Genomic DNA, 22897 nt, shown 5'->3' with positions numbered 1-22897 from the left:
TACATCTGACGGAGAGCAAGACAGGCTATTAATGGGGGACCCTAGGGGTACAGAACCCCCTATCCCTGACACCCCATATATTCTATCTGGCAGTGATGATATCACTCCCACCCTCTCGGATAATAAGAAAATCATTTTACTTCAAAATTTGTGTATATAAAATGTCCATGTATAAAAACATCACGCATTTGCACAGTGCAACGTAGTGCAATTTCATTAGGTCAGCATACTTTTTTCCTTTTTTTATGTTCTTTTCATTGGCACTTGTGAAGATTCTGACCGGAAGCTTATCTAGGATGCCAGTGGAATAAATGGCTTACAGGCAGGATCATTCATTTTCAAAACAAAAAGGTGGTTTATAATGGGAAATGACTGTGATATTGTTTTATCACTATTCCGGCTAACATGTGTGCTTAATATGTTTGACTTCAAGCCACCAATTAACAGTCAAGCGTCTGCTTTCATTGACCAGCGATAACATGATTTCAGCCAACAGCAGACGGCACCGGTGACCTGGTGGCGACAGGAGAAAGCACAGGTGTTTCTATGGCGACAGAGGTCTGAAGTCAGACTGTATCTCAGCCAATGATATATGCTCATATAAGAGAGGACAGGCACTGTGTTTGTGCAAGTGTCATAGGTTGCTAAGGTGGCCAGGTCAGTGCCAGGAGCGCTTAGAGAGTAGACGACACACAGCAGAATCTACATTCAAAAAGCTGCTAACAGTACAAGAGGGAATCTCTTCAAAACAAGAGCAGATCCCAAAAACACCTGTTAAGATTTTTTCTTTCTTAGGATAGAGGCTGTCACGGGTTGATAAGCCCTGTGAGGCAAATTTGTGATTTTGAGCTAAATAAATAAATTGGCTTAACTATAGTTCGTGGGAAGCGGAAGAAGTTATCCTCTTAAAAAAAACATTTTTGTCTTTTATCAATATTATGTACTTAGTCGGCTTAGAGCAACTTAATGACTATACGTTACGAATGATACAAATAATCTTCTGGGGATCTCTGAATTTAAGAATTACTTAAAAATGTTAACTATAACTACTGATGTTTAGTTATGTATTTCCCTTTATCATTAGTATCCCCAATAAGAGAGCACTACTGAAAATAGACTTCAACCTGCAGGGGTACGGTTGTTGGCTGGTAACCTTCGAAGAATAACTAGTTGACTTGTATTTGTCTTTTGTAGGAACACTGTAGAGTGTCTTTTCAATATATGTGTGTGTGTATATATATATATACACACACACACACACACATATACATGCACTGTATACAGAATATATAATAATAATAATCCAGTTTCTCTAAAAGATTAAAGGAGCAGTGTGTAGGATTTAGTGGCATCTAGCAGTGAGCATTGAGATGCATTGAGATGTATTGTGACTGCACACCCCTTCCCTGACCCCAGAGTGTAATACCACCTTTGGTGGCCTTCAGGTAATGGACGAACGTGAGGGGCCCTCTCTAGAGCCAGTGTTTGTCCATTCTGGGCTACTGTAGAAACATGGCGGTACAACATGGCATACTCCAGGGAAGTGGACTCACTCCCGATGTAGATATGAAGGGTTTAATCTAAGCTCAAATAAAAATCACAATTCTCATTTTCATACTGATGAAAACATAATTATGAATATTATATTCCATTTCTGCCCATATTTCCGCCACTTAGTGCTACAAACGTCTCCTTTAAATGCTAATGTAAGGTTACCACTGCCATTTTTTCTTTCATCAAAGTATATCTTAGATAATAATATAGAATTGCCAAACTGGTTAAAAAAGGCTTTAAAATGAAAAGGTGCTATTTTTCATAGATGTTTTTTTAACAGGTGAAAGGGATATATATATATATATATATATATATATATATATATATATATATATATATATATATATATATATATATATATATATATATATATATATATATATATATATATATATATATATATATATATATATATATATATTTCTTTTAGGCTTGGGAAAGCAGGCCTGAAAGTCTGTATTACAGGACCATTCTAAACAATCTTTACCTAGTGAAGCACTTTTAAACTGTTGCTCCACTTCCGTAACAATCCGTATACAGTCGACTACCTACACTGCTGCTCAGCACTGACTGATTTTATGGTTTTTAGACCATTCTAAAAAGGTTAAACACAACGTCTACAGAAAAACATAGGAAAAGTCTTGGTTGCTATGAAGTTTCTACACATGTTGCAATGCTGGTTAGTGATTTATACCAGTGAGTTATACCAAAGACTAAATATTGGGTAGCTTGTCCAATTTAATTCAAGAAATTAATTTGAATGCCTGATGTTTTATCAGATAGTGACTGCTGGGTTACAATCTCTGTTATTTACCTACATACACAAGTTACATCAGTCAGACTTTAAGTTAAAGTTTCAAAGGGCAACTATCATTCATGTATCATTCATCCTGGTAAACAATCTCATTAAGAACCTCAGCTGTCAAAGGAAAAAAATTTGCCTTTCTGCTTCAACTCACCTCAATTATGGTGACAATGACAACCACAAAGCAAGACAATATTAAACGCTGGAATCCTGCTGACTGCACAGTGCAACTGCTAGTTGCTGCTGAAAATAAACTCTATATAGGAAATAGATATTACTCTTTCAGGCATACACTGTGGTTTCATTGATACTCTAAAAGAGGACTTGGATACAAGCATAGAGAAGAAGAGATATTTCATATATTGTGTACATCTCTAAAAAATATTTTGGAAAGTCAAGGGTAACCCTTTTGTACCACTTGTGTGTGAGGGTTTTGTGCAGTGTGTGAAGTAGAGCTAGCTGTACAGAATTTGCTTAATGAACAATATATGTACTTCAACATGAAGTCGATATCAAGTAAGGCTGAAAAAGACAGTGATGCTAGATTCAGGATTTAGCTTACACCTAAACTGTTGGTTGTAAGTGAACAGGCTTTTTGCCTTTGGTAGGTTTTAGGTCACTTTAACAGTGAAAAAATGACATGCTACAGAGGTCTTACCGAGCAAATCTGGTGTTAACCCTTGAACCTCCAAAAAGTCCCGTTCCACCCCATAAACAGTAGACTATTTGATGCTCCTATAATAAACGACATACCAGTATGAGTATACCAAAAAGCGTATCTGTAGTCTTTAAAGATTGCCTTTAGTTGAGGCTGTGAGAAATGGCTAGAGAAAAACAAAAAATCAAATCAGAAGGTTCCCATTTAAATGTTTTCCTTATTCATGGGTTTCAGTCTTGGAAAAAGTCTCCAAACCTGCATAAAGTTCTTTTTTTCTTGCAGACTTTGCTGTCGTTTGTTTTTACCCACCAGTTGTATTTTCTCTTTGTGTTTTGGAAACGGAAAAGAGAGACAGCAAACTCCCTGTGATGCTGGAGGAAGCAACACCGCGAGTTCCATCGTGAAGAAATCTCCCCTCGTCTCCTCAGTGGAAGAGTCCACCTACATCTGTCGCTCCGAGTGAGAAGGAGCTCATCTCACGGACACGGGGAGGCGACTGGATTAGTCGGTGAATCTCTGACAGGCTTTTTTCCAGCGGCAGGCTGTGCACCACATGTCTCTCTTCTCCATGCCGTACACCTTTCTGCACTTCTTTGCCTCCCCACGGGGTTTCCTTGGTAACAGCAGATGTGACAGCATAAGAACATGCACACGGACACCAAGACGCCCACACGGGCATAAAAACACATATCCATGTGCAATGTGCTCAGAGTAGGGGCAGGGTCAGGCACACACACAAACACTTGAGCCTTTAATTTCAACAAATCAATATAAATGTTATAAAATGCATTTAATACATATCTTTGAAAAGGTCAATGATTTGATGCAACTGCAGTTTTCAGCACCAAAAAGTGTAATTAAGGGGTTTGGCCGTGCTTAGTGTACATGTTGTGGCTGGTTCACGCTATTTTTCAAACCTCCAAACTACAAACATCTTCACAAAGGAAAAGCAGCTCATTTCAAGGGATTAGCTGCTTTTCCTTTGCTTTTATTTTTTAGATTATTTTTGGGCATTTTAGGCCTTTAATGACAGGACAGCTGAAGAAGTGAAAGTGGGGAATGACATGCAGCAAAGGGCCGCAGGTCGGAGTGGAACCCGGGCCCGCTGCGTTGAGGAGTAAACCTCTACATATGGGCGCCCGCCCTACCAACTGAGCTATCAGGGCACCCTGCTTTTCCTTTGTGATGATGTTTGTAGTTTGAGTGGTAACAATTTCACAATTTCAAGTGATTGTGATATGGAGGGAAAAAGAAAGATGGAAGAAGATAAAATGATTTATCTTAAACACAGGTTCTTGTTGAGAATAACTAGAGATAACTGGAGCATTACTAGCCCTACCTTCTTGATTTAACAAGCACTCCTCAAACAATCACACTGACAAATGGCTGATGCATACAGTACCTGGTTCCTGTTGTTGATTTAGGTGCCGGCGTTATTAAAGCATGGTTCTTGTTGACGGTGGTGTGTGTGCTGGCTGTGGGCTGCCGCTTTTCACCGATGCTAACTGTTCGGACGTGAGCGACAGGCCCCTGCAAAAGTGGAAAGACATCATGAGTGCATTGTTCAATATTATGCTCATACAGTGTAGCTTTATACTTTATTCAACATGACAATGAAAACAGAACGACACAACCTTAATTCTGTCCCTGTCACAATAAGGTACTCACACCTCTGGACACACATCAGACTGGTTGCTTACAACTTGGTATTCTGCCAACAGCTGACCGGAGCCAACGGTTCATGTTTCATACTTGATGCGTTACAAAGCAAGTGCTGCTGTGTCAAATGCAAGGATTTGTAGTAACCATTTACAACAATACAACAACAAATACAGTAGAATTATTTTAACTAACTAAGAAAACCGCTCAATCTGCCTCTGATTGCAGATTTCTTTTCTTGGAGAAGCCAATTCTTCTTTCTTTCTTTTTTAGCTATTGTCATCATGTGTCACTATGACTGACACAGCGATGACACCAATGATGTGGATTCATTCATCACCACCCCCCCGATCTATATTCACCTTCATCCAGTCCTTTCGCACACATGAACAAAAAATAGCAGGTGCGCATGGAGACGCCCACACAGTTTGTGCGTCCAAGAAGTACATCGTTGCACAATTAAAACAGGGCCCACGGGGCAAACCGCACAGACAGTCTTAGTTACAGTCGTGAAGGAGTTAAGGATCAACGTTGTTTGTCTTGGTCTTCTCAGTCTCAGTGCTGATTTAAAATACTGTTGAACAGGAAGCAAGTTGGCCTAATTTACTGTTGCCATCCCTACAGTACATTACTGAGAGATAATTCTTTCTGAGAGATAATTCACACTACGACCTTGTGAAGCACAGCTGTGCAGTGTAACTTCTATAAGCTTGAGGAGGCACAAATTAACACATTTACACACAGATGACAAACAATGCATGCAGTTTTGCTGGGCCAAATTTTGTTTTAGACTACTGTGTGTTATAGAACATGTATGGCTTGAAGTTTTCTGCAACACAATCAAGACGAGATTGAGGAATTAGTTAAATATCTGCTTTTGGTGTTCCTCCTGGGCTACAATCTCAATGTGTATGCCTTTATAAGGCTGTTTTGTATGACATAAAAAGTAGAGTTTCTGTTTCTCACACTGCAAAGGTAAATGTTGAGAAATGAATTGCTCCATCAGCACTAGCTGGCTGCACAATTCAGACGCAATCCTTTCTGGTATGTTTAAACCACAGTTCAAAATCCATTTAATAACATTAATCTGTACATGTTTTAGATCACATTACTGTACACATGTTTTGTTTGTCCCCGCAGTAGCTGCCTGTCAGTTTTATTATTGCTTTTAAGACCCGTTTATTGGTTTGTAAATCTTTAAACAGTTCTGTGCCTAAGGACGTCTGATGTGCTTTAAAGATACATTATGTGTCCCTAGATCCCTCAGGTCCTCTGACTGTCTCCTGGGTGTCCCATGAGCCCAGACACTGATTTATGGCACTGTTGCTTCAGCCATTATGGACTCAGCCTAAAAAAAGCAAAAAACAGCCTACTAGAGACCCTGTTGGCAGTAAAGACTGCATTTTAAAGTTTCATTGTTGTTGTATATTGAATAATTCAATTGCATTCATCAAAGATGAAAAACTAATGAGACACATACACATTAATTGTTACATACTGTAAATGCAAGTACATTTGGTTTTATGTGTCCTTATCTTGATTATATGTAAAGCACATTGAAAAGCATCTTTGGATGGACTGGATTTAAATATACAAATTTATATATAAAAATGTAAATGAAACGATGATGGTATTAAGAAGTAGAGACAGATAAAAACCAAAAAGAGTGACAAAGAGCTACAAAATAAAAAAAGGTTAAGAGTTGAAACAGCAGGAAAGAAATTCAAATCAAAGATTAAAAAGGCGTGAGACAAAGCCTCACTCACCGGGACGCCTTTGAAAATGACAGGAGGGGATTGCCATGACACACTGATGCCGTTCCCTGTCCCAATTCCAGGCCCGGTCCCATTACCAGTGCCTAACCCAGCCAGCTCAGGACCCACTGGGATACTCACTGGAGCAGTGGCCTGGAACATGGACAACCACCCCACCATAACCAAGAGAGGACACAGCAGAAAGATGGAGGGACAGGAAAGGTGCAGAAAGAAACAGAGAAGAGAAAAAGATTATATCATGAGCAGGCAAGGCATTTATACACCTTTACATCGGAAATGTGCGGTCATATCAGCTCTGCATTTTACATGAACAGAAAATGTCTGCTAGTTTTACGATTCTAGATAAACAATACTGAGGTAGAATATGGCGCAAAACAATTGGAAGACAGCATTAACAATAGCAGTGAGGACATGGAGTTAGCAGTATTAAATAGAAAAGTATGAGTGCAGTGCAATGTGTGAAGTAGGTGTTGTAGTTTCAGTGCGATTTACATACTGTAAGTCTATTTTCAAGTGCATTATGTGTTGTCATGGCAACTAGAAGTTCCATACAACCTCAAACCACTGCAAAGGACTAAATTCAATATTGAATACCTAAAAAGAAATTATACTTTAAGTGTTTTTCCAGCTAAAACAAGAATTTCATTTTTACCCTCAAGGGCATGTACTGTAAGTGAGGAGTGCACATGAAGTTTTACAGTTAGGTGGAAGAAAAAGAAGGGAAAGGACAAGCATAAAGAAGAGGGAGGAGGTATGGATACCCAAAGTTGCAATAAAGCAGTTCAAATAAAAACTGTTGCAAGAAGGACTTTGAGCTAGATTAAATCTTTCTTTGGACTTAAAAAATAATCAGATTTAGTTCTTCATGTGAACTGGTGTTAATATTTGCAAGAAAGTTTTTTTTATCCCTTTCCTTTCCTTCTCTCTCTGGGATATACTCCCACGCTGGTGCAGGAGTTAAGTCATTCACTCTGACCTCAGAGCTTTTTTTCCCCCCACACTGATCTCAAAAACTGCCCCTGCAGATTCAATAGAAATCTGAAATCTTTGTTGCTTTGTAACATACCAACTGCTTAACGTTTTGTCTTGTTTTCAGGGACATTACAGTTGCATCAAGTTTTAGAAATGTGTGTTTCCAAAGTCTATCTTGTGTAAATTACCTGGTAGGCGTGGTCAGTGCGGATGTGACAAAGCGTGGAAGGAGCTGACTGACTGAGCAGTGTCGGGGCTTGGCTCTGCAAATCGTTCATATTGATGTGTTCAGAGTGAGGGACAGCGGTGAGTGGTGGAGGGAAGATCGGCGGAGGGCCAGACGTGGTGGGGGAGGTGGGCGTGAGGCTGGACAAGCCCTCTGTAAGGCTGTCCACGTTGACCTCGATCTCCGAGTAGTAAAAGTCCTCCTCTCCATCGCTGTAGTCTGAGTCGCTGCTTCGCCTGCAGGAGAGAAAAAAAAACTCTCTAAGGATGTTCCTAAATTAAAATTATCATTGCTCCATTTCTATTTCAGTTTCAGCTTTGAAGTGATAATAAACAGCATTGGACCTCTTAAACTTTGGGTTATGCAGCTTTTGTTGGACACAGCTGATAGCCCTCTCATCTTGTATCACAGCTGCTGTACTGATGCACAGCTTCAACCCTGATATGACCACATCTTTGGGAAGGTAGTAAAGGTGTGTTCTAAAATGAAGTCCTTTCATGTCAAATTCATAAACATTGGTGCCAGAAAATGCTTTATGCTGTGCTTTTAAAATTATTCCACTCACTTCTCTGTCTCATCTGCAACCATTGAATTGGTGGCTCAGGTCCATGATCTCAAACAGACCTTCGCCTAAAGACTGCTGCCTGTGCTCAAGGTTGGATGAATAGGTCTATGATATATTGCCATTGCAATCTAGCACACTGTTTTCATGCGGTTAAAGATTTCTCTGGAAATGAAGCAGAAAACATTTCAGTTTACTGAAGGAATAATAATAAATAAAGAAGAATAATGTGTATTCAATGTCACATAGTTTCAATTGAATAATTGATTTGTTGGGGTTTTTAATCTTGATTCAGTATTCAGTTTGATTTTTGAATACTTCAACAAAAATGCACCGGCAAATTCACTGCTCACTACGCACATAGATATGATTTATAATGATGAACTGTACACATACAAACAATTCAGTAAAGATAAGATTAACGAACAAATTCTAAAAAGCATTAGGGTACATTTTTGAAAATACCGACTGATCATGCCAGATGTCACTGTCTTTACTTTTGATGTTCCATTTTACTAAAGTACCAGTGTAATCTTCAGACATAAGCACAGCTGTCAGGTATATAAGCAAAAGAGAAATAGTGCAGGATCTGGTCACTCTTCCCAGCAGCAGGGGGCAGTAAAAGCCAGTGTGCTGCAGTGTGCTTAACTGTGAGGATAGTTTTTGAGGAACAATTAAAAACTGTTTATTGTTAAACTAATGCATGGTGTAACAGTCGGAGTCCGTCACTCTCCCCGTGCTTTTAGTAATATTATAAACATACAATCATTATTATTACCATCCCCTTTAAATCTTTGTGCAAACTCAGCAAGTTTGTACGCTTTGTATTTCACTGGGTGACAATTGTATCATTTTATATTATCTTACGTGTACCCACTGCGTTGGATAAAAAACAGTGAAGTTAAACTAGTGCGTTATTGCCACAATGTAATACAATGAACCACATATGATACAATGTGAATTTCTTTTACATTTATATCATATTCAGTTAAAGCATTGTGATACAAATGTATCTGCTTCTTTATTGGCCAATAGCACAATTCACAGGTGTAAAGCAGCTGTAGTACCCAAGCTAAGCTAGTCAGATGTAAAGGCAGACAGTTGGACAGCATCCAAGCTGTAACTTGTCAGATGTGGCACTTTTCTTGTCTTACCACATTATTTAAATCACAGAGTTCAACACTACAACGCTGAAGCTGCAGAGAAATTATGACATTATTTAACTTATAGCTACATAGTGGTGGTCTTTGTCAAAGGGAAAATAACGCCTGCAATTATTATTATTAATATTCTTTTAAACAGCATAAAAATGAAAACAAATAAAAACTTTTAGACCCTGTCAGTTTCATAATAGTCACTTTGCCAGACCCTCCTTCAAAGCGCGCTGTGGAGAGTCCGGCTACTCCACATAGCATTTGGGGATGGGAGGAATACATACTCTGGTTTAATGACATTTCTTTAAACCAATCACAATCATCTTGAGCGGTGCTAAGCACCGGAGAAAAGCAGCTGTGCTGTTGCAAAATAGGCTCAGAAGGAACTTGTTTTGGTGGAACATGTGTACATTTAAATGTTGTTTTAGTCATGCAACAGAAAACTCAGATTGGACAGATTGTCTAGCTAGCTGTCTGGATTTACTCTGCAGAGATCTGAGAAAAGGTTAACCCTAGTCCTCGTAAATTGGGCGCAGTTTAAAATGCCAACAAAAAGGAAGCCAAAGGTAACGGATATCCGGCCTAAATGATTGCAATTTGGCAGATTTTTCGGCAGCAACGGAGCAATCCCGAAAGTGGAATGTCAAGGATATAAACATTTTACGTAGAAGAGAAGTGGAGAATACGGCTAATAGTTAGGTAAATAATCCCAGTTGGAGACAAGAGCGAAGCACTGTGTGTGTTCGGTTTGCCCGTGATGTCCAGCAACTCACCCCAAGTGGACGGTGCGGACGTGTCGCTGGATCCCTGAGGAGGTGCTGAGGACTTTTTCACAGTTCTTCCATAAGCACTTGAACATTACCTTCATGGAGTTCTGAAAGAGATGTTTAACACAAAACCAACTTGAGTCTGAAGATTAGGAGCTAAAGTGTTACTATAAACACAACATATTGTGTTGTCATTACATCTATGTTCGGTTTATTTGTTTACAATTTTAATTCAACCCCTTTTTTAACAATGGAAAAAAACACTAGCCATGGTAGAAACAGTGATCAAACTAAACCTATCATCTGCAGAACATTGATGAGTATTTCATGGGAAATGGAGGTTTACGTTTATATCTCACTGGCAGCCTCAAGACAAAAAAAGGCCTTCGTGGGGGCATGAGTGCCAAGCTACAAGGGGCAAAACACTACACCCCATTAGAGCTTGATTAGAGCAGCATGCCTATAAAAATAGAAACCCAATATGTGACACAAGTTCAGACACATACAGAGTGACAGAGAGAGAGGGACATAAAAAGGCAGGGACGGAGAGGGTAAGACAATAAAACTGTATATTTTTCTCTCTACCTCACACAGTACTTTTATGTTCACTGACCATGAGCACTATTTTGATTTTGACTCTTCCTGCATGTCGTGAGCCGAGGCAAAGATCCATCTTACCGGTAATAGTTTTGTGTTAAAGTGCAGCCTGGGGGTTCCCCTAATGTTTATAACAACATTCAAGTCCTCTCACAAAAGTGCATTAAATGTGCTTATACACTCACTTTGTCATGTATACATAGATGGGTACACAAGAAATCCTGTGGAAATCACACTGATCTCTTTCTAATCTCTAGGTAGCTATTTGTAAATGCTTATCACAAATGCTCCTCTGAACATTTGCTTGTAACTCTCATTGGTTCATAAGCAAGCTATGGGGATGGATGTATGAATGGATGGATGGATGAATGAATGGATGGGTGGATGGATGAGTGGGTGGGTGGGTGGAGCGATGAAGTGGGTGTTTTTTATTTCAATTCATTTTCTCTTTTGCCTATCAGGGGCTGGCAGCTGTCCGATGAGCAGGCAGGGACCTGCATCACTGTTAATGAAAGGCAGTGGGTGTGTACTCTCATTACCTTTCAACAGCCTCTGGAGAAGGAAGGGCAAGAAAAGAAGGTATGGAGGAAGCAGGAGAGACAGAAAGAGGAAAACTGAGAAAGAAAAGTGAGAGTAGAACAGGTTTTTATCAGTGGTTTTCTTAACGATCTTAACGCTTCTATTCCTCTGAACTATTCCTTGTTGACTGTCCCTTCCTAATATTCAACAGTAACTTGGGATTGAACTACTCAAGTGGTGCTGGATATATTTATGTCCCCTACGATGCTGTTCAACCAACCCTCCTGATACAAGTGACACAGCAAAGCTCATCTTTAATCCCACAAAACAATCACAAATCACTTAATTCCCTAAGCGTTTTTCTTGAAACTTAACACTGTTACAGTAAGACTGGTGATTGCCATGTTAAATAATCCTCTTAACCCACTGCCTGCACAAAATCAAACAGACTACAATCCAAGGGGCAGCTGCTTACAGCAGGTTTAGACATATGGGCTGATGTCAGTTATTGTATATTGCAACACAAAGCTAGCCAGCAGGTGTCATGTTGTTTAGGCCACTTCCACACAACTTGTGTGTCTGTATTACTCCTAGCATTAGATTATTTCATTTCCTGTATGCTTATCTATGGTATGGCAAGGGTCTCTGGCAGCATCGTCCTCTGAGTCTTCATGGTTTTATATACAGTATATGCCAGCTCAATCATCTTCAGTGCTGCCCCACTCCAGGGAGGTGGAATTGCAAACTCCCACAAATTGTACCATATATGAGCCCTCTTCTGTCACTGTATGGCTAGAGGAAATATTGAGATTCATTTCTCTTCTTGTCACTAGCATGACTAGTCCTCTACACCCTTGCCTGTCCTCCTTTTTATGCATCCCTTGATTCTTATGATCCTTCTTGCTGTTTATCCCTCCCATCTCCTTCATTTGTACTAAACCTTTACCACCTTCTGGAAAGGGGATAGAAAACTGGACTGTTACTATAGTAAAAAAGGAAATGAGAGGGAGAGATGAGAGGGGGAATACAATCCATCATCTACACAAGCAGAAAGTGACCGTTATTTCAAAGGCAGTTAAAACTGCACAGTGCTTACATTTTCTGAATGCTTCTTGTTTTTCAAGGTCTCTCCTGCTACTAATTTATAGAAGTAACAAAAGCACATGAGAATTGTTTCGGTACAACCGAAACAGAAACTAGTGTTTTTGGTTAAAGTTGAAGCAGATTGGACAGCATCTGGGGCTGCTGTGAAAACAACAGAACTGTGTCCAGAAACTAGCAGCGTCAGAGTCAGTAATTGACTGTGAATGTCAACTTATTTATTATCTTAATGATTTATGGTTTGCCTTTTTCTTACCACGAGTTTACAGACATGTCTCTGCTGATTGACACACCCACCAAACGACAGAAAAGATATCTCAAAGTCATTGAACACCGTTCCGGGGAACATGTTCTTTAACCAGAAAACAGTGGAAAAACGGTACACACTGTTTGGAGATTGTATGTGCCCCTGCTCTTTCACTGTGCTTTGTCATCAAACCACAAAAACTTACCTAAGCACCTTCCAATTATTTGACAATAAAAGACCTGCGGCTGTTCAGGAGTCATAAATCATTCTTAAGCCAAAACTGCTTTCCATATGCATCATTGCTGTATAAATTGTGTGCATAACATAATGATTCAAATATATAAGAAACATGAACATCCATAGTTACCTTTCGCTTCCGAGGTATGGGGTCCTCAAACATGAAGTGTGTGCTCTCTTGGACATCCTCACTGACATCATAACCCTGGGACGAGAGCAGGAAGTTCTTGTTGGCATCACTGGAAAGAGGTGGAGATGGTGTGGAGGGCACGGATTGGTCGCTGGTGTCCAAGCTCCAGTTTCCACTGGTCGAACTGCTGTAGCTAGCTGACAGCATCTCTTTCCAGGCCTTGCTGGTTGGCTCTGGAACTGCAGTTTAAAGACAGTTCACTTTAGATTAAAGAACAACTTCTCAGTCCCTCCCCCCTTTCCGCTAAAGCCCAAAACAATCTCATAAGCCCTTCCCCCCACAAGGGAGTATAAACGCATGTGCATGAGCAGTGGCTGACACACAGTTAGACACCCCCCTTGCCCCGATTGGTGCATCTGAACAGGGAGCTGTGGAATTTTTACAAATCACACTACAGGCTGAAGGTGGTGCCAGAGAAGCCAGATTTTTTTTAAATCACCTGCTTCATGTAGTTCTACTCAAACATAGGGTCAGTTTAAGCAAATATGACAGAAAGTTAGTTTTACAAGTCTTACCTACCTTTAATGGCAAGAAATGGCTAACAATTGACAATTGTAAAGATTAGTGTAAGTATACACTGCTGGAAATGGAAACGGAAAATTCCCTTTAAAGCCTGGACAGTGTCCTAAATTATTTCTCTAAGTCTGGGCCCACAAACCCTTTCTATACCCTTTGGCCTTCTAACCAATCCAATGATGCTTGACCTGAAAACTTTATGCCAAGTAAAATTTTCAAGGAAAATTAGCTCCTCTTAAATCCCACAGCATCTCTGACAAGAGCCAAGGATTGCTGAATTCTACAATAAAACCTCCATTGTTGGAGCAATTGGTACAGTGGTGTCAAATGAGGTATTATATGGGATATAAACTGCTACATGTTGCCTTACTAAGAGCAATAACAGTAGCCTTGGTTTACTGCTGGCTCAAAAAAAAAAAAGCAGATAGGACTTTGACCGTCTGGCAGGGTCGGCATGGCAATGGCAACTACAGTAATACTTGAAACAGCAAAGGAGCTGTGGTGATAGGGTCATAGCTGAACTGTTGCCATCAAATGCTGGGCTTGGGTAAGCATGCATGTAGATAAGGGAATAGGGCTAATAATACTGGAAGACTTTCATCCACTAGACGAACCAAGATAAACACATAAACGAATTAGCCAATCAGTTTGTGTCAGGGGAAACTAACATCTTGATGTGCTTGATGATGAGTTTTTCTTCCCACTGTCTCCCCGCTTTAGTTGACTAAAAGTAAGTAACCCTCATGGACCTCATTATGATGTAAAGAAATGCACTCAATTTGTTTAATACAGTGGATAGGTCAGTATTTGATGGAGTAGTTCCCACTGCTGGTCTGTTTAAGGCAGAATGCAGGTGTTGCTGGGGCAGTGATGATACCTGTGGCTGCTGAGGAAGGGTTGAGCACCAAAGGGGACGTGGATAGTGAGGTAAGAACGGTGGCAGCCATCACCTCCTTATCAGCATGACCTGAGGGCTTCCTGCAAAACATATAAATATAGAATGACCACTCATGTCAACTTCACCTGGAACCTGGAACATGTTTGAATAGATCAAATTTTGGCCATACTCCTGTAAAATGATTTGCAGTTTAGACTGAGTCATGGAAAATTATTCTAAAAGAAAAAGTCCAGCCTTGTCCCCAGATACATCTACAAGTCTCTGTAGCCCCCCAAAATATTAGCAGTGATGTTTGAAGAAATTTGGATGATTCAGTAAACAAATCCAACACAATAATAACCCAGAACACAGAGAGATACATGATTATATGTACAGTAAGTCTTGGGGAATTGTGTGTGTGTGTGTGCGCATACGTGTGTGTGTGTGTGTGTGTGTGTGCGTGTGCACATGAGGATGTAATGGAAAGCGTTTTGTGGTGTGCTTCTGCACCGCTTGTGCAACCTCGCTTAGAGAGAGGGAAAGAAATGCTTGTTCCTCCCTTCCTGCTTAGTCCACCCCATGCTGAGCAGTCCGCCTTCAGCTTAAACCTTATTTATGCTGCCCACTTTAACTAGCAGCATACAAATAGTATGCTTTTGCATCCGACATTCTAATAAAAATATTGACCGAGCACAACAATAATTTCTGCAATAAAGCACAAATTTCCCCGCTTCAGAGTTATTCTCTTCATCTATTCTATAATGCACTCTTCACCTCTGTGTTTGCTGTCCTTGAAAGCAAAGTGGGGAAAGTTATTCAAGGCAAGGTCAAGAACTCACCCACACACTTGTGCACACTTGCACGCACACAAACAGATTAAAATTCTCATGCAAAATCCTCAAAAAAGCAATCTGTCAAAGCCAACAACAATGGGGTGAACATTTGACCACTATGGACTGCTATATATTTAATATGCAAATCCAAATGCTGTAAAATGCAAACATTTGAATAAACATTTACACCGATAAAACACAAAACAGACACACATAAACAAAGAGAGACAGAGGCAGAGAAACACATGGTCTGCAGCTTTAAGAGGTCCCTGTCCCACCCCCAGACTTCTACACTACACAACCAGAGTAAACTGGTTTGAGGCGTTCTCTCAGCCAAGCCCTAAGCCCTGGCAGAGATCCACTCGGAGTCTCACACACACATAGTGAACTCAAAAACTTTACTCAAGTCCAGAAACACAAAAGTATGCTGTAAATCAGAAAGCATGTGTGTACCTGCTCACACGCCCACTTTTAGAAGTGACAAGACTTTAAAACATTGTATAAAAACAGAAAAAGTTCAGAATGCGTTTCAGTTCCTATGCAAATGAGAATGTGTTGTATCCGAGAAAAACTGCCTTGCCCCCATGAAAGATGTTGGTTTAACTCTTTGTCTCAAAACATGGGTTTGTGTGTGTGTGTTTGTGTGTGTGTGTGTGTGTGTGTGTGTGTGTGTGTGTGTGTGTGTGTGTGTGTGTGTGCTCTGAATGCAAGCGGTCAATTGGCAAAACAATGTAATTATGAAATACCACCATGGAGAGAATAACAGCATGCAAAGAATAATATAAAGACATAGTCAGAGGAGGGGCGGTTAAACACACATGCACACGCACACACACACAGTCTGGATGAGTGATAAAGAGATAACAGAATTAGCTGTGTCCTGTTTCGGTCATTAGACTTGTTTTCAGCACTAAACAGGGCCAGCCAGGGACATGCCTTTGATCCGTGGGCCTCTGTCTCAAACACGGATGTCAGTCAGCTGACTGTGAAGTTAAAGAAAATTGAGTATTTGGCCTCCCTGTGGTGCTGAAAAGGTATACTCATAGCATACCACTGACGGTCATGCATATCTGTTTTTGTGTGTGTGTGTGTGTGTGTGTGTGTGTGTGTGTGTGTGTGTGTGTGTTAGTAAAACATAAAAAAATACTGGAAAGTTAAATAGCTTATTAGTTCATTCCAGAGATTATTCAAACTGTATCACTTATCCCTCTCTCACACACCCACACAGGGGAATACCAACACACACCAGACCACATTAATACTCCCCCCCTCACACAACCCACTCTGATTTACCGACAGAGCTTTTTCTTTCCTCTGATTCCCGGCAGAACCATGATACTCCACTGCGGTTTCATTACATCTGGTTTTTGTGTGGGTCTGTATGTGTGCAATTAACAACAGTATTTGACATTTGTTACATGTTATACATTTTCAGCGATTCATTTATGTCACCAATATTCAATTCATAAATCAAAAGTTTTTATTATAATATCTGAAAACTTTGTGTTACCATTTGCGCAGAGGGCCAACCGCCAATGGACTTACTGATGCCGACAGTGGCGAAGCTAATCTACGGTTGCTATTAATTCTGAAATTTGAATATAATTTGAACATCAAAAAAATCAACACTATTTAAATGCTAAGATTCCTATTCAAATATTGATTTAATGTATTTTTTTTTAATTTAATCATAAATTTCTCAACAACTTGACCACGCATGTGAAAATGAAATGCTTTTGTTTCGTCTGGTGAACATTAAAGATTTTGAATCACAATTGTACACAATCCCTTAAAACATACATCCACGTGGTATCATACAATACTGACAGAAATGGCAAAGAGCAAACTGTGGGCACACCTGACAACATTACACACTGAAAAGCTAGGCGACCTGTCCAAGGAACATCCGCTAGAACAGGCAAGTATTACTTCTTTTCTGCCTCTCTCCTCATCACGGGGCTTACCAGCTGTCCGTCAAAAGACAATAACAAACAAACTGCCACGGTTCACCAGTAAAGACTTGAAACCGATCAGTGGGGGTTCTACATTGTATTACACCCTGGTTGAGGCCCCCTTCAATACCGCTACTGAAACTGATCAACATCACACAGGAGTCTGGATAAGGCCCTGCAAGATTAATCATTAGAAAAATTGCGGTCTTGATTCACCCTGTTCACAATTTCTTTTTTAGATTACTTTGATTTTTTTTTTTTAAATGACTGATTTTCATTTATTTTTACGAGCCAAGTGCATCACAAACGCTACTACTTTCTTCTGTGAGTTTTAAACATAGACTGTATAAAACAGGATTGGTTGCCAATTTCTGCCATCATAAAACCAGCTTGTAAAGTAAATAGCACAAAGATCATATTAGTGCCTGCAGATACCATAAATTACACAGTCTACTAACTTCATGTCAGTCTCTGATAACTATGTAGCCATTACACTTGGTGCGAGTGGAGGTCAAAAATAAAGAGCCATCACACCAACACAACAGTAAAATTGTCTGCATCTTTTTATGAGTCTTTATTTTGAAGTTAAAATAAGGATGCCTCTATTTAATGCCCTGAAAGAGGTGATTGGAGAGCAGAGATCGCGGTCAACAAAGTTGGGCTGTGTGTGTATGTGGTATAAATGTGTGTGTATGCGTGTACGTGTACGTGTGTGTGTGTGTGTGTGTGTGTGTGTGTGTGTGTGTGTGTGTGTGTGTGTGTGTGTGCGTCTGGGAGTAAGGGTGTTTTGGGATTTTAACTTTGCAAATCTGGATGTTTCTGGGAGCCTTTCAGTCCAACCATGGTACGTTTATGGCACATTTAGGGTATGCAGTAAATTTAACAATGACATGATCAACATGCCCTCCCCCCTACAAATGCAGATAAAAAAGTGTACACCTACCTACCTACACACTAAGGTATTTAATGTTGTGTAGTGACACCATTTATACTCTGAGCAGTGAAATATACAAGCCTTGACACTGACAAATGTGTTTTATGAAAGGTGCTACGCCTCAATAGGGAAGTCTTAACCACATTTACTCTACCTGCATATTTGTGTCTGTCTGTCTGTGTGTGTGGTAATAACTACATTTGTAGAAGCCTGCTGGTAGGAGAATTTAGCCAACTGAAGTACATGCACAAACAAAACCATACACTCACTCTCACACCCACGCACACAAAACACACACCCTCTTACCTTCTTCCCTCCCTCTTCTATTGGCCTTGGCTAAGCCAAGAACCAGCCCCTCTGGCAGCAGCCCAACACATGGACCAGTTAAAGTCAACAAGCCAGCCAGTCTTTGAGCTGAGACACAAGTAGCAGCAACAAGCTCAGAGTGCAGAATGGGAAAAAGTAGCCTATGCCCAAGCATGTGTGTTTCTGTGTATTGCGTGCAATAAACGGATAAGATTTGGATGACCATCATTTTATTCAAGGTGCAGTAGGTTCCAATGAGTCCAGCCTCAGACGGAGTATTTTTGTGGGATGATTTTGAAGATTAACTTATTATTAGTTGGATACCCTTAGAAGAAAACTTCCAACACAGTAGATTTCCACACCAGGTCCTGAGAGGACATTTGGACTTTGATACTGCAGATGGTGATATGATGCTACCGTGTTGCTGTTTTTCAACCCCCACCGTCATCCAGTACTATAGCGGGCTCTCTGCTGTTGTTGGGGAGACGACTGGGCCTTCCCTCTATATTTAACACAGCACCTCTGCCCCAGTTACCAGCCCAGTAGAAATCCCCAGGATCCTTCAGGTTTAAAGCGCACACTGCACTCAGTAAAAGTCCACTTATGGCCCAAGCCAACTGCCACAAAACACACCACAATTTTGAAAACCAACAAGCAGGCCACACACACACGGCTAAAACCTTGACATGTTTATCAGTGGTGTAAATAATTTCCTAAAGTGTATTTTTCATGTCGGATATTTTGCCTAACCTTATCTAATCACTCTCCCACCCTGCATGTGTATCCCAACAGTTTGGCACAGCCAGGACTCAGTTTACCAGACCATGACTTCCCATAACCCCTGAGCTCTAGCTCTCTGTAAAGGAGCACACTGTAAACATTTTTTGCAGCAACCCTTTAAGTCTACAGGTAATAGGGGGTGATTATTTTATTCTCAAAAGAAACCCCTTATGTATCCTAGACAACACACTAGAGTTCTATCTAGTTAACCAGGAAATAAATACAATTGGTATGCATGCAGACTGCTTGGAAGAAACCAGTTTTAGAAGGTGAAGAGAAAAGGAAGACAGAGTAGATGGGGATGAGCAGTATCAGTAGATTTCATTTTTTTGAGGTGGTTGACCACAAAGCCTATCGCTTTTGAATCAGGATGATTCATAGATGTCTAGAGTTCAATAGATAGGTGTAGTTTTCACTAGGGTTGTACACCACCAACAATAATCTCTGATCTCCTTCTCAGCACCACTGGTGTCACTCTTATTAGCGCCTATCCATCCAATGTGATCGCCACAAGCCCCAAAACAGGCTTCAGGGTGTATTTGTGTGTCTCTGTATGTACTATATCCAAAGCAGCTGCATGTCTCAGATTGGCATTGGGACAGAGTCAAAAAAACACATAAACACAAGTCCACAAAATCAACTTTCAAACACCACTCTGAGTTGGGATAGGATTACGCATTCAGCAAACATTGACTGTGTTTTCATATTTCTTTTTGCCTCGGCTTCTCTCAATCACAAATAAATGCAAATGCACCCAGCGGATGAGATACGCACACCAAAAGTAATGTTTCCAGTCAGATAGACTTTTCCTTAGACAAAGCTTTTCATTTATTCATCTCTAAAACATATGTTCGCATCACTCATCCTTATGCACACTCAGAGGGAAACAATGTGAGGGAGGCTGATGGAAACCACAAAACCACAAGAGCATTGTTAACCATACATTTGTATGGTTAACTGTCACGTGTTCTGATATGCATCTCTTTCCTATTTCCTTTCAGCCTGTTTAAGGCTCAAGGGATCCTTCTTGGCTCTAAAGGGAGTTTGGACTCCGTATGGTTCATGTAGATGAGCCAGTGTGTGTTATCCAAAAACAGAAGAAATCATAGTTGAAGCTGTAGATGAAGGCTTTTGAGGAAATGTGACTTAGTTATCAGTGCACTAACCCGTGTAAAAGTTAACAGTGCAGTGAATGGTATGTTGTAGTTAAGCTAGTCTATCCTGTATAATGAGGTAACATAGTGGCAGGGCCTCATAGAACTGACCAGGCTTGTGTTGATGATGGTCTGCCCGCTCGGCAGCCCTGACAGCTGCCCCATTCATACCTACTATTAATAGAACACCCACTGCTCTTCATCCCTCCGTCCCCCCCATCAGCCTGCCTCGAATCCACTGTATTACGTAATGTCCGCTGTCCCTCTCTCTCTATCTCACTTCGCTTGCTCGCTCTGCAGGCAGATGGTCATGATTGGCAGTAAACAGTCAGCCTCCCCAGCCCAACACTGATGTGATTCCCTGCTTCTGTCCTGATTGCTTACTCTTTCAAATGTTTCCGTTTTGTTATCTCTAATATTTTTGTACAACACATAATACATGCAAATATAATCATATAAAATTGTGTGTTAGCATCATGTTATCTTGTCACCATCTATGCATGCAATGTGTGTGTGCCATCTATTCACATGGTGCTCCTTTCGTAAGAACCCAGGGTCTGAACCCCCTGGAAAGGGAGAGGCTGTTAGGCAGGAGCTGTGTCTCTTTAATGTGGCCTCAGTGTAATGGCTATTCTGTACCGGGACAAAAAGCCCTCTCTGTTTCTTGATTCTTCGAATGCAAGCTATAGCCTTAGGGCCACGCAAAAACAACAGATAGCTTTGTTCCGGCAAGATAATAGAGGATATACAAACAGCAAAATACATGATTCCCTCTGTGTTGTCTGACTCCCCATGTCTGCATTATATCTCTTAAACTACACAGACAGGATCTTATGCAAATATTCAACTTTTACAGTAAACTGGCAAGTTAAATGTTAGTGAAAAAGGGTTGTCCCGTTTGCAACAACCTAAATTGACATTAAGATCAGAGCCATGCTTGTAGCATTAACCCTGGGGTGAAAAATTGTTGACGCAGCATGAGCAATTAACTGGCTGATGACAGAGCAGATCATGATGCACTAACTGTCATTCATGCTACGCCCATATTGTGGAAACAGCAGGGATATTGCAGGGATATAGTAGGTCATTAGTCATTACGTGTGTTGGTATAATAATAATAGTATAGAATACACAACACCTCTAATGTTCATGTCTCTGAGCAAACTGACCAACAACTAGCAGTACTTTACTTTAGAAGCACACTGTCACGTCAGCCTACAAAATCAATTTAAGCTGTAGCTATAGCATCTTTCCTTACAACTTCTGTCATTCTCCACCAAAGAATGGCAGTCTCTCTTCAGTAGACGCCCTAGATTGTTTTCCCTCTCCTGTACTGAGGACAATAATGAAGATATGCCCTTCTGGCTGAAAACACTGCTTCCGTATATAAATGCTTGTTGTTTTTTATTTGAGTCATGAGTTGAAGCCAGAGCAAGCGAAGTCACTCAAGTAGTTGCATTGTTTTCCCCCTGAAATGCTTTTATTTTTGGCTGACAGCCGTTGAAATCATAGCTTCATATCAAAATAATCCAAACCACTCTAGGCTCGCCGCTAGACTGAGGTTTTGATTCTCCAGAACAACACATGTCATGTGTTATTCATGTGTCATCAGGACATGTCATGTCCTGAGCCTCATGAACAAATGAGATGCATGCTTGCTCTGTGGATATTAAGAGAAACCAGATCAAACTAAGTAAGAAAGGTCTATTCTGCACATCATCTACGAAGTCTGTTCTCTCCGACTTAAACAAGAAAAGGGAGTCACCAGTTAACAAAGACTTACTGTAGATATATAACTCAGAAGTAAAACAGGCAAGGAAAGACAGATGGGAATAAAATCAAACAGAAAGAAAAATGTCTTGAAACTTGGATTAAAATGGCAGAGAGTCCTGAACAGAGTGGTCAGTTTTCTTTCTGCAGATTTATTTTGTTCCTCATTCTTCACTTCCCCCTCCCTCTGTTGCTCGCTCTTAAGATTTGCCCTTCTGCCTTCACAAGCCAGAGCAGGCCTTTGCTTTTCTTTGGTGTCCTGTGTTTGGTGAAAGCAAACCAATGCTGTTCCAAAGCAACTCTGCCCTACTTACTTTCATGAAGCCAAATAGCTGCAGGGCAGCATCAGACAGACAAAGAATCCAGCCAGTAAAATAAACTGAAATCAGTATCTTTATATTTTTCTAGAAAGAGAAAGTGATGGTGGTGGGGCTCAAAAGAAGAAAGTTCTTAAAACAAGGAAAAAAGAGCAGTTTGTGGCTGCAGACTATGAGGGAGAGAGAAGCAAGGATCATGTTATGCCTCTAGTGCATTTGAAATGGTTGTTTTACCTATGCAGAAAAAGAGCTGAATTTATTTGAAGAAAAAACACTGAACAAATCCAACAAATAGACCTTCAGTGGGCATTTCAACCCCTTGAAGCCTGCATGTCTATGATATCCATGCCTCTCCCTGTACACAGAAGTATGTAGCACAATATTTACAACACAAAGGGTAAAAAGGCAGTTTAATTTTCAGCCATGACTGAGTAG

General features: G+C 40.4%; 1 protein-coding gene and 1 long non-coding RNA gene across 3 annotated transcripts in view; both read right to left on the bottom strand.

The window, feature by feature from the left end:
* The window catches only part of LOC117947508, a 1113976-nt gene that overhangs the window by 505182 nt on the left and 585897 nt on the right, over window positions 1-22897 (bottom strand). The gene's annotated exons all lie outside the window — the stretch shown is intronic.
* si:rp71-79p20.2 (zinc finger protein 704) overlaps window positions 2699-22897 on the bottom strand; it is a 31814-nt gene continuing 11615 nt past the window's right edge. Inside the window, exons 3-9 of one of the 2 annotated variants that reach the window (XM_034876439.1) lie at window positions 14417-14517; window positions 12964-13202; window positions 10139-10239; window positions 7612-7885; window positions 6443-6583; window positions 4420-4547; window positions 2699-3630 (exon numbers count right to left, since the gene is read on the bottom strand). In XM_034876439.1, the coding sequence (XP_034732330.1) occupies window positions 3519-3630; window positions 4420-4547; window positions 6443-6583; window positions 7612-7885; window positions 10139-10239; window positions 12964-13202; window positions 14417-14517 (1096 nt within the window). In that variant the 3' untranslated portion in view covers window positions 2699-3518. The remainder of the gene's footprint in view (window positions 3631-4419; window positions 4548-6442; window positions 6584-7611; window positions 7886-10138; window positions 10240-12963; window positions 13203-14416; window positions 14518-22897) is intronic. The other variant, XM_034876441.1, reaches the window with a different exon arrangement.

Source organism: Etheostoma cragini, chromosome 7, assembly GCF_013103735.1.
Source record: "Etheostoma cragini isolate CJK2018 chromosome 7, CSU_Ecrag_1.0, whole genome shotgun sequence".
NCBI classification, from domain to species: Eukaryota; Metazoa; Chordata; class Actinopteri; order Perciformes; family Percidae; genus Etheostoma; species Etheostoma cragini.
This window is presented reverse-complemented; position numbering and strand designations above follow the sequence as displayed.